The 12,775-nt window shown below is 45.9% G+C and overlaps 1 protein-coding gene across 2 annotated transcripts in view; it reads right to left on the bottom strand.

Moving 5' to 3' along the window:
• Positions 1-207: 207 nt before the first annotated feature.
• The window catches only part of GASK1A (golgi associated kinase 1A), a 76,879-nt gene continuing 64,311 nt past the window's right edge, over positions 208-12,775 (bottom strand). For both annotated transcript variants that reach the window (XM_016940815.4, XM_063805634.1), the window contains exons 3-5: positions 3,197-3,319; positions 1,305-1,408; positions 208-664 (exon numbers count right to left, since the gene is read on the bottom strand). In XM_016940815.4, the coding sequence (XP_016796304.1) occupies positions 454-664; positions 1,305-1,408; positions 3,197-3,319 (438 nt within the window). In that variant the 3' untranslated portion in view covers positions 208-453. The remainder of the gene's footprint in view (positions 665-1,304; positions 1,409-3,196; positions 3,320-12,775) is intronic.

Below are 12,775 nucleotides of genomic sequence, written 5' to 3'. Positions count from 1 at the left end.
TCTTAAGCCTGAGTCTACTTTCAGCCAGAGCAACTCCAGGCTGCAAGTGCAGTTCTATGAGGATTGTACCTTTATTAGGTTGGTCTCAGGTATTGCATGCAGGCGTGCACACATGCCACCCACACCTACACACCTCTACACACACACAAAGTTCTCCCACTCTGCATATGCACGTGCATCACACATTTTTACAGTTTCTTGAGCAGCTCACAGAACATTTTCGAATGTATTTGTTGGTGTAAGGGAATAAATAGCCAGAGCCGAGAAGGCAGAAAGGGACGCTTTGAGATTGAAAACCCCATACTACCTCCACCATCCCAGGCAGGTGAAATATCCCGTGACATCCTTGTGCCCCTCTGGCTTCTGGCTTTTCCCATTTGTCCTCAAGATGAGTGAGCCCAAGAAAATGTGGCCATCAGGATGGATGCTCATTGACTCAGGGCTGTGTGCGGCTTATGGGTCCTCGTCCCTGAAGAGTGTGAGGTTGTGCTTTTGGATGTATCCCAGCAGCACCTGTCCTCGCCGCTCCAGGGTCTGGAGGACCTGCTTCAGCCCCTGGGCTCCGCCTTGGCTTTCCCAGAACACTGGGTCCATCTGCAGCGACTTCAGCAGCATGTTCTGTAGACACCCTGATGCGAGAACCTTCACGGCAGACTCAGGAAACCTGGAGCAAAGGCCCCAGAGCCCCGTAACAGAAAGAAAAAGCAACAGTAATCTCAGAGAATTTCAGTAACAGGTGATGTCAGATGGCCAGAGCTTGCATAGCTGAGGAACTCTGGCAAAGTCACCTGGCAAACTCCCCAGACCTGCACCTGCTATCTCATTAACAGAGGACCCTTTGCCTGGCTTTGCTGTGAAGGCAGGGGACACACCTTTCAGATGGGTCCCATCCTACAGAGAAGCCAGGTGAATAAATTCTGCTATCCCAGGCTCCACTTGGCAAATGCAGGGCCAGAAATAATCCTGGGAAGGCAGAGCTGCCTGCCAAGAGTGAGCTGGGAGGGATAGACTCTCTGGCCTAGCTCTCTCACCCAGAACAAGGGAAGGACTAGCCTTCCCACACCCCAGCAATACAGCTAGTATTCTGCAGGCACGAGGCCCTCTGGATATTGGGGTAGGCCCTGCCAACTGTATCCCCTCTCAGCTTTCCCAGGGCTCCCCACCACCGCCTAAAGTTCTGATCCAACAACTTCTGTCTGATGGACTGTGGGCTTCTCAGGGCCACAGTTGAAGGTCCCAAGGTTTGCAGCAAGGCCATCAGGTCTCAGTCCCATGAACTTCCACCCAACCCTTTTGACCCTCACCCATCTATGCCCTCCAGCAGCCGAAAGTTCAGCTTGTCCTCAGGGTGCTGAAGGTTGCCAGCGTTATCGATGTAGACCAGGTGAGATGGATCGCTGCTCCGGACCTCAGGGAAGAGGGTGGACAGAGACAGAGGTGGGTAAGGGTGCAGCTACGGCTGGCACCTATGGACTTGGTCAAGATTAAGGGGCTGAGAGCCCTGAGCTGTCAGTCCCACAGTCCATCCTAACAAACAGTCCTCACCGCTGAGTGCTTACTCTATGCTGGGCACTGTGCTAAGTGCTTCCAGACATCCTGTCAATTAATTCTCCCAGTAACCTTAGGAAGCAGGCACTAGTGTTAGCCCGATTTTACAGAAATGGTGGCACCTTCTTTAAGTTAAGCAATTTGCACAAAATCACACAGCTAGTAAGTAGCTGGGCTGTTTCAAACCCGGACCCATGGGGCTAAGCCATAGCACCATCTGCTAAATCGCAAGGCCAAAGGACTGATCCTGTTTTGGTGGCTGAAGGGGTAAGGAGCAAGGGTGGGAATCAGCAGTTGCCGAGGTAGCCTGCTCCTCGGGGCCACCGGCTGTGAGGGGCATCGCACATGTGCTGCTCACATGTGTACACACACTCAGTCACCCCTTTGTGCCACCTGTGCCTGTGCACCTGGGCATCCCCCTGAGCATCACTGAGATCACAGACATGTCCTTTATCCTCAAAAAACACTGACCATAATCTGTTTCTACAGAAGAGTTTAGCAGCTCCTAAACCTTTTCAAAACCAAAATCAGCACCAGAAAATTCTTTAGTACCTTAAAGAATATGGTGTGGTTGCGAATGGGAGGCCATCTCTTCTGGTCCCCACTCCCATGCATGCACTCCTTTCCCATATAGCCTCCAAAAGTCCATGGGCATTTCCCACAATCCTCTCCAGCGGCCTAGGCTTAAGCTATGAACTTCTGTTTCCAGGACTCCAGCTTCCCTTCTCTCTGCCTCTTCTCCTTTCTCACCCCACTCCACATGTCAGGATCACCTTTTGCTCAAAGCCAGGTGACTCTTCCCTCTGGAAACTGCTGTCCTAAAAGATCTGTGAAATGCCTGCTCACTAGGGGTAAACAATGGCTATTAAAACTTTGTCTCTCCCATGGATATTTACCTTTGACCAGGGAAAAGGAGAGATGGCTCTGGGGGTAGGGGAGGAGAATTCCCAGCACCACCACTAAGCAATCCTGGCCTTCAGGTGATGCGGCCTCCCTGAAGCCCATCCCTGGACACCATGCTGACAGCTACCCTCCAAGAGCAAAGGGAGGCTATGAGGACACTATGCCTCACTGCAGGAGAAGATAGAGAAGCCCTTCCCCGGGGGAAGCACCTTGCTTCTTATGCAGAAGAAGTGGCTATTCTGCCTTCTCCAATGGCCTCGGCACATTGCTTCCCACCCTGGACTCTAGTTTTGACAGCAGCAGCAACAGTCTGTGAGCCACTGCAGTCTTGGGTTCATGCCCTAATGCTGCTACCGTATGGCCTTGGAGATTCCTTTCCCTCCAGACTGCAATTCCTCATTTACTGGCACAACGAGGATGTTGACTAGACACACCATTCTCAAACTCTACTTCCAGGAGCCCTAGTTGTTCCCTGGAGTCTCTTAGGGGCAGTGGAGACAGTGAAAACAAGGCTCCAGCCCCCACCCCACACCCCTCCTCAGGCACATTCTTAAAGCTCCATTTTGTCAGCTTTATATATTGCGGACTCCTGGAAATATTCAAACAACTGGTTCTGCTGCTGAAAAGAACAAGACTGGGAAACCCCAGCATCAACTGATCTCTGAAACTTGTTAACAGCATCTTCTGAAGGACACAGAAAGACCTGGGTCTGGGGTGACAAGGGGATGGTGTGGAGGAGACGTACCAGGATGTGGACCAGCCGCAGCTCGGCTGGGTTCCGGCATTTCTCTCGGAGCCTCTCTTCCACACAGGGGTCTGAGGGCTCAGGCTCAAAGCCACAGCAGTAGCGATCCAAGCGGTCGTGGACCTGTGGAGACACCCAGCCTTTGGTGGGGTGCGGCAGGGGGCCTGCCTCCACCAGGCACAGCATGGAGGCCACCTGACCTGCTGTTTCCTACGTGACCCTGGGGCCACAGCAGGGGTGACCCTCAGTGGTTCTCTGTGCTGGTCATTACTAAATGGGGCTTCCGCTTTCCTCCTCTGGCCAGATCACTCTGCGCACCAGGAGCTATTTGCTCATGCCTCAGGCCAGTGTGGATTTTCACCCAGTGCCCACAGCTTAACCTACACTGTTGCTCTTCAGCTCTAGCCTGGCACCTCTGGGGCTCTGAATGCTGACCGTCTGCCTGTCTACCTAGGGAGATTCCACATCACTCTATTTTTTCTTTAAGCAGCAAATGCTACATCAGGGATTCCTCCTTTCTTTAGAGGTGCAAGTCCTTCAATGATCATCTCAACAGCTCCAACTGGACAGCTCTTTCACCCTGCAGCAGGCCTGAATCAAGCCAGGGAAAGAGGAGGACATCCTCAATGTGGTGTGCAGTCAATTCTGAGGAGCTTTGCCACCCTTCCCCTGAATAGACACATACAGATGACACCCACAGCATTTTAGAGTGGATCAGAGGATTCCTAGAATCACACTTCCCACTCACTTGCTTCCGGGATGCTTTCTTCAGAAGGAAAGGCGCAGCCTGCAAGTCAGCAATAGGAAGAATCGTGGGTCTACCCCAGCCCTGACCTACATGAGGATAGTATCTGCTGTAAGTATCTAGGACAAAGAGGTTGAGGATGGAGAGGCATACAAGCAAGAAGTGGTAGAGTCCTCTGAGGATGGTTAGGGGAGGGCTTGCTGTGGGGAGAAAGACAGGAAAGGGAGAATAGTCGAAGTGAGGAGTTGGTTTGGAGAAGGTTTGGGAGATGCTAGGAAGTGGATGAAAGATGAAGCGAGGGCAGCTGAGCAGTAGGGAATCACCATCACACACAGGATGGGCAAGCCGGGGAAAACTCATTCTATTTTCCTTTTATGAAGGAAACTTGGTTTGATGCAATACCTCAATGAGTGCCTAGGGTAGAAGGTGAAATCCCTGGAGGTCTGGGTGAGGGAGGACTTGCTTTGCATGGGACAAGAAGAAAAGTTAGTTTCTTGCTGTGGAAGGAGGAGGACAGAGGAATAGAGAAGGTGAAGGGAAGCAGGGAGCAGCAGGAGGCTGGGGCTGAGATGTGCCCTTCCACAAGTTCTCTGTCCTTCAGTGAAGCTGCCGCCCTTGTGAAATGTTTGGTGGATGCTGAGCTTTGAGTTCAGGTTTGGTGTGGGGCAAGTCAAGGTAGTGCTCACAGCACATGAAACAGAAAGAGTCCATCTACTCCTTGGGATTTGTCCAAATCCTAGGAAGGGCTCCAGACCCCACAGGTTATGGGACTAGGGGTTTTAGTCGTTTTCTTAAATCTCCCAGGTGGTGGTGAAAGTCAGTGGGGAGGCCTTGAGGATCTCTGGGATCTACCAGTCAGGACAATGAATCACGTAGGTATCTAACTCTCAGGCTGCAAAATGTACTAAGTTCCTAAAAGAGCCTGGTGTGGGGAAGACCTAGATTGGACACTCTGATCCCATCTTTGCAGAAGGGCTAGTCTGAATTAGAAAGCCTGGGAACAACACTGGAGAGGAAGACATCAGCCTGGGAACCTGGAAACTCAGTATGAAGGGAGCAGAGCAGACCTCATTGCAAGAAAATTGTCATTATCTGACGTGTCTGGTGATTCCCTGGTAAACTCCACTAAAAGGCATGGTTTTTTGGTTGCCCGGTACTAAAAGCCTTCTCCTGGAAGGGTAGAAGACATTTGTTGAGAACATTTACTGGCAAATGTTTCAACACCATGGCTGTCTGAGACAATGGATAACAGTTGGGACAAACAATAGATTAACCAAAAAGCTTTAAAAGGAAAAGATAAGAAATGAAATGTCCAAGGGGCTGTGAAAAGCTCCAATATGTTCCTGGAAATCTAGAAAGCCACATGCACATGTGTAGGACTGTGCACATGTTCAGGAAAAAACTGAAAATACCCTAAGCTCTCACCTCTGGTTGACCTTGAGACTATACAAGCACAAATGAAGGCAAAAGCAGATTTGTCAAATGCATACATACGTGTTGGAGATGCCTCAACACACACACAGAGTCCTTTGGCAAAGACTAGGAGACTTACTGGCTCCGGAAATTCATGAAAATCTCCTGCTCAATCATCAGCTGATCACTGAACTAACTGAGCAGAAATTTCAGTGGCCATATACAATAAAGAATACAGACGAATATAGAATTTGTTCATAAAAATAAAACAAGCAAATAAAGAAAATCACTACAAACAAAAACAACTACAACAAACAGCAATGACAAAAATCCTGGGGAAAAGAAGAATCTGATTTTCAGAGTGGCCACCTTATATTATTTAAATACTCAGTTTTCAACAAAAAAATATGAGACAGTCAAAGAAACAAAGTATGGCCAATATGCATGAAAAAAGTCAATCAATCAAAATTTTTCCTGAGGAAGCCCAGACATTAGATAAACAAATTTAAATTAGCTATTTTACATATGTTCAAAGAACTAAAGGAAATCAGGCCTAGAGAAGTAAAGTATGAGAATGATACCTCACCATAAAGACTACATGAATAATGAGATAGAAATTATAAAGAGAAACCAAATATAAATTATGGAGTTGAAAAGTACAACAACTTTTAAAAATTCACTGAGAGGATCGAACAGCAGTTATGAGCAGGCAGAAGAACGAATCAGAAAACCTGAAGATAGGTCCACTGAGATTATCAAGTATGAGGAATAAGAAGAAAAAAATGAAGAAAAATAAACAGTGCCTCAGAGACCCATGTAACACCATCAAGTGTACCAACATATATATAAGAGGAGTTTTAAAAGGAAGGGAGGAGGATGTGAAAATAATATTAGAAGAATTAATGTCCAAAACCTCCCCAAATTTGATGAAAAGCATTGATCTACACGTCCAAGAGGTCCAGTGAACTCCATTAATATAAACTGAAAGAGATCTACACCTAGAATAAAACTGTCAAAAGCCAGAGAGAGAATCTTAAAAGCAGCAAGACAGAAGTCACTCATCACATAAAAAGGATTCTTTCAAAGAGTAATTTGATATCAAATTTATCAAAAACCATGGAGGCCAAAAGGCAGAGGAATAACATTCAAAGTGTTGAAATTAAATTTAAAAAAAAAAGAGAGCCTGTCAACCAAGAATTTTATATACAGCAAAACTATCCTTCAAAAATTAAGGAGAAATGAAGACATTAACAGAACAACAAAAACAGAGTTTATTGTCAGCAGGCTTCTTCTACAAGAAATACTAAAAGGAGGACTTCAGGTTGAATGAAAGGACACTAAGTAGTAACTTGAATTAATGTCAAGAACTAAAAAGCTCTGTTCAAGGTAACTACATAGATAAACATAAAAGACAGTATAAATGTATTTTTTTTTTTTGGTCTGGACTTCTTTTTTTCCCCTCTGATTTAAAAAAAACAGCTTAAAGCAATAATTATAATCTATACTGATGGGCAGAAAATGTATAAAGATGTAATTTGTGACAAGAATAGCATAAAAGTGGGGGGGAGAGATTTATATAGAAAGAAAGTCTTTTTACACTATTGAAATTAAATTGCTGGTAATCTGACCTAGATTGTTATAAATCAAGATGTTAATGGTAATCCCAGTGCAACTACCAAGAAAATAACTACAGTTCTAGTCACCAACTAATCTCACAAAACCAGATGTTAAGAAATGAGACAGCATTCAATAGTCCCAAGTACTGTCCCCAAACATTATTTTCTCTGTTTTATACAGTTAAACATGGAGAAAGCACATCTCAGGTCTAGATAGGCTGAGGCCAGTAGACCAAATGGATTAAATATATCCACTGATTCTAGTAAAAAAACAAGTTTAGCCCAGAGGCCAATGCACAAAGCCCAGAAGATTGGTCCAGCTTGGCAAAGAACCACAGCCCTGTTCATGCAATAAGCCAATTAGCAAGACTTCCTGAGGAGGACCCTCTTTACTGCTTTGGCCTCCTGAACTTTGGGTAACCAATATTCAATTTTTCTTCTTTCCTCTAATACCCTATTATAAAAAATTTCAAACAGCAAATTTGAAATAATTTTATGGTGAATATCCACATACCCATTACTAAAATTCTACCATGAATATTTTATCATACTTACTTTATGACATATCTAACTATTGATACATCTCTATATCTATCCATTAAGTCATCTTATCTCTTATTTTTTATGCATTTCAAAGTAAGTTGCAGACATTAGAAATTTCCCTCTAAACACATTGGCATGCACACCACTCATTAGAGTTCCTGGTTTTCCTGTAAGAGAATCAATCTTCCCTGCTAGATACAGTCTGGTGGCATCAACAATCCAAGTACCCTGCACACCCAGCCATGAAGTGAGGATGGGGTCCAAGCTCCCCTAACCATATACCCTCCATCCTTCCCCTGACTCTTCAGGCTTCCCAGGCCTTTTTCTTCCATTCCTTGAAGCCCTTAATGTCTTACCAAATGTAGATTCTTTTCTTGCTTATGTTAACCAGAGTTAGTCTCTGTTGCTTGGAATCAAACTCCCTCCAAGTGATGCGCCCCCTGAATTTTCCTTCATCCAGGTTAAACACACTTGGGTTCTGAAACTATGGTAGATGCTTTTGATGCTCTCCATCCATGAACCTAGGGCTCACCTACAGAAGGTCCCAACCATACAGTCCCCATATGTAGAGGTACTCTCGCCCATAACAGGCTTGACCCACCCACGCAGCAGGCAAATGTGCTGGAAAATAAATGCCCCCAGGAACAAGCTTCAAACAATGACTTATGGCAGTTAGTGTACAAGTATCATAGCCCCTCACCTCCCAGGGGAATGATACCCCACAGCAGTGTTCTACACAGTCTGTCAAGGGCCCTCATCTGGGTTCAGCCTCACTTGCCCATGGTGGCAGCCTGCTCTTTACTGTACCCTTCATTAGCTTTTCTTCCTTCCCTGCTTCACTTCCCCATTTGCTCACCAGGTTTCCTAGGACCACCTCCCAGATAAATTGCTCTATTCAAATTCTAGTCTCAGAGTCCCTTTTTGGGGAACTCAAATCTAGATAGAAACCCCTCATGGTCTCTATTGCTGTCACATGTCCAGGCTCTTGTTGGTCAATATTCTTATCATACTTTAGTACCTAGCACTGGACACAACAGCTGAGAATCAAGTTACGGAGTAGCACAGAAACATCGCCTCCCTGATTCCAGATGCTAAGACTGAATTAGCATCTCCACCAATCTTATCATATTGTTGACACCTATTGTGCATGTCTAAAACTAGCAAGTCTCTGTCTCATATGTGTCCATTCAGCCAGGGCTTCATTAACCTGCCTTTATACCACTGACTCACAGGCCCTCAGTAGACTTTGCATTTAACACTATTCCATTTCCTCCTTTAATCTTTCATTGCAACCCATTGAATCTTTTTTGGATGGTTTTGCTGTCACATTCATTTGTTTTTCCTTCCCCTGCCAATTTTAGGTTATGTGCCAGCCAGACCAGTAAGCTACTATACCAATGGGAGTGTTTTCAGCCACAAGTAACAGAAAAACCTGACTCCAAATGGCTTAAACCATAAGGAAGATTGAGATTATCTACAGAAGGAAGTCTTGAGGAAGGGCAGGTTGGGTGGATTTAGCAGCTCCATATTATCATGATAAGGACTTGGGTTGCTTTCTGCCCTCCACGTTACCACCCACAATGTTAACAGCATCCCAGTGTTGTCTTAGGATGCCTGCAGGTAGTTGCTGTGGGAATATGTTTCCTTGTTCCTGTCCAGCAGGAAAGAGAGAAGAAGAGTATGAGAGAAGGGGAGAGAGAGAAGGAACCTCTCCCCTCAACAACCATGGAATAGAAGGTCTTCCCTTCAGCCGAATTAAGAGGCCAATAGCAATCAGTGGACCAACAGCAATCAGTGGAAGACGTTAATGCACTGATCCTTGAACCCATTGCCTCTGAATCCAGGAATAGGTGGAAGGTGAATCAAATCAGGGCTCTGTGAGGAACGACTACAGAGAGACTGGCTGGGTCCCCTACAGCCCAGATGTCCTCATTCAGGCTACTAATAAAAATGTTGGCTAGGACAGGGTTAGAGAGTTCATTTTAAATCACTAAAGCTAGTATCATCCCACCTGTATTAGTCCATTCTCATGCTGATGCAAGAGATGGGCTCCCACAGTCTTGGGCAGCTCTGGCCCTGTAGCTTTGCAGGGTAGAGACCCCCTCCTGACTGCTCTCACCGGCTAGCATTGAGTGTCTGCAGCTTTTCCAGGTGCACAGTGCAAGCTGTCAGTGTGTCTACCATTCTGGGGTCTGGAGGATGATGGCCCTCTTCTCACAGCTCCATCAGGCAGCCCCACTGGTAACTCTGTGTGGGGGCTCTGACTCCACATTTCCCTTCCACATTGCCCTAGCAAAGGTTCTCCATGAGGGTTCCACCCCTTCAGCAGACTTCTGCCTGGACGTCCAGGTGTTTCCATACATCCTCTGAAATACAGGTGAAGGTTTCCAAAGCTCAATTCTTGTCTTCTGTGCAGCCACAGGTGCAACACCACGTGGAGGCCAAGAAGGTTTGGGGCTTGTACCCTCTGAAGCAATGGCTTGAGCTGTACTTTGGCCCCTTTTTGGTGCAGCTGGGATGGAGGGCACCAAGTCCTAAGACTGCACAAAGCAGCAAGATCCTGGGCCTGGCCCACACAACCATTTCCTCCTCCCAGGCCTTTGGACCTGTGATGAGATGGTTGCCATGAAGACCTCTGACATGCCCTGGAAACATTTTCTCCATTGTCTTGGCATTGACATTTGGCTCCTCATTACTTAAACAAATTTCTGCAGCCAGCTTGAATTTCCCTCCAGAAAATAGGTTTTTCATTTCTACCACATCATCATGATGCAAATTTTCCAAACTTTTATGCTCTGATTCCATCTTAATTATAAGTTCCAATTCCAAACCATCTCTGTGAATGCATAAAACTGAATGTTTCTAAGAGTATCTAGGTCACATCTTGAATGCTTTGCTGCTTAGAAATTTCTTCTGCCAGATACCTTAAATCATCTCTCTCAAGTTCAAAGTTCCACAGATCTCTAGGGCAGGGGCAAAATGCCACCAGTTTCTTTGCTAAAGCATAGCAATAATCACCTTTATTCCAGTTCCCAACTAGTTCTCATCTTCATCTGAGTCCACTTCAGCCTGGACTTCATTGTCCATATCACTATCAACATTTTGTTCAAAGCGATTCAACAAGTTTCTAGGAAGTTCCAAACTTTCCCACATCTCCCTGTCTTCTTCTGAGCCCTCCAAACTCTGCCTGTTCCAACATCTGCCTGTTTCCCAGTTCCAAAGTCACTTCCACATTTTTAGGTACCTTTATAGCAGCACCCCACTCTTTGTGGTACCAATTTACTGTATTAGTCCATTTTCATACTGCTATAAACAGCTGCCCAAGACTGAGGAATTCATAAGGAAAGAGATTTAATTGACTCACTGTTCTGCATGGCTGAAGAGGCCTCAGGAAATCTACAATTATGGCAGAAGATGAAGGGAAAGCAAGGAACCTTCTTCACAAGGTGGCAGGAAGGAGAATGAATGCAGGAGGAACTACCAGGCACTTATAAAACCATCAGATCTCATGAGAACTCACTATCACGAGAATAGCATTGAGGAAACCAACCCCCATGATTCAATTACCTCCACCTGGTCTCTTCCTTGACACGTAGGGATTATGGGGATTACAATTCAAGATGAGATTTTGGGTGGGGACACAGTCAAACCATAACACCACCCATATATGAGCCTACTCCATGCTTTCATATGCACCCCATCCTTAGCAAGAGCCACCAGAGGCTACCAACACAGTGGTTTAGTGCAGAGATCAGAAAACTTCTCTATAAAGGACCAGAGAGTAAATATTTTAGGCTTTGGAGGCCATACAGTCTCTGTCATAACTACTTAAGTCTGCTACTGTAGTGCATATCTTATATATTATAGATAATACATAAACAAATAGGCATGGCTATATTCCAATATGTTGGTAGAAGAGCTGAGGCAGGACTGGCTTGTCTGTCATAATATAAAAGAGTCTTGGAAGATGTCCAGGGTCCAGGGTCTAAAACCCCTCATGGCCTTTGGAACACCAAGCTCTGTGCCAAAGGGTGGAAGGCTGCCCTGCCACACCACAAATCTAAGCTCAGGGCATAAAACCCCTCATGGCTTGGATAGAATCCAGGGCCCAGGGCATAAAACCCCTGTAGCCTCTGGAATGTGCACAGATTTGTTGGTTGCTCTCCCAGGCTAGTAAACATGCTCTCCATTATCTCAAGCAGCAGAGCATATTCTATATGTGTCAAAGAAAATGCTAAACCATCACAGCTACACTTGATGCACCGCTACCTTTCTACGCCCACATCCTCACACCCTCACCTGTTTACCCCCACATCCTCAATGTCCTCACCACCTGCTTCTTTGTTTGATCACCAATAAATAATGTGGGCTCCCAGAGCTTGGGGCCTTCACAGCCTCCATACTAGCGTTGGCCCCCTGGACCCACCTTATGCACTCTTAACTTGTCTTTTCTCGTTCCTTTGACTCCGCCGGACTTTGTAGCTCCCACGGCCTCGTGTTGGGTGTGATCATCCCAACACCAATAAAACCTTATGTGCACTGAAATTGAATTTCATGTAAATTTAGATGTCCCACAATATTATATTTTCAATTTTTTCAACCACTTAAAAGTGCTAAAATCATTCTAAACCATTCTACAAAAAGGCGAGGAGTGAATTTGGCTGCATTGTGGGCCACGGTTTAGTTTGTGACCCCCAGTTTGAAGTCCAGATGAATTTAGGGATGAATCCTGCCTCCACTATGTCCTGGCTATGCGAATTGAGGAAATTACTAATCTTGCTGTGCCTCAGTTTTCTCATCAACAAAATGGGGAGGTGATACTCCCATGGGGCCATGTTGAGGACCACACAGGATGTAAAGCAGGAGGCGGTTGTTATGGAGAGTTCCCAGAAGTCTCTGGCCCTGGAGGGGACAGGCCAGTGGTTCCCTCCTAAAAAGCACTGTCCTCACCCCCCACTCACCCAGCACTACAGGCCTGAGAACCAGAGTCTGACATAAAGTAAGTTATGATGTGGGTCTAGCATCTCTTCCACACATAAGCCTAGTGTTTGGAGTGCGACATATCTGTGAGACAGAAACTCACCAGCTGAATTCTCTTGGGCCAGGAGAGCAAATGTCAGGGCAGCTCTAGCAAGCCCAAAATGCAATAACTGCCCTGGATTTTGCTTCACACCTGCTGCATGGCCAGCCAAACCCCCTTGCTCCCACCAAACCCTCCCTGCTCCCGTCTCAAGGCCATTCTGTGCAGATTTAAACTTGCAG

Source organism: Pan troglodytes, chromosome 2 (genome assembly GCF_028858775.2).
Source record: "Pan troglodytes isolate AG18354 chromosome 2, NHGRI_mPanTro3-v2.0_pri, whole genome shotgun sequence".
NCBI classification, from domain to species: Eukaryota; Metazoa; Chordata; class Mammalia; order Primates; family Hominidae; genus Pan; species Pan troglodytes.
The sequence above is the reverse complement of the archived record's forward strand: the minus strand, read 5'-3'. Positions and strand labels throughout refer to the sequence as shown.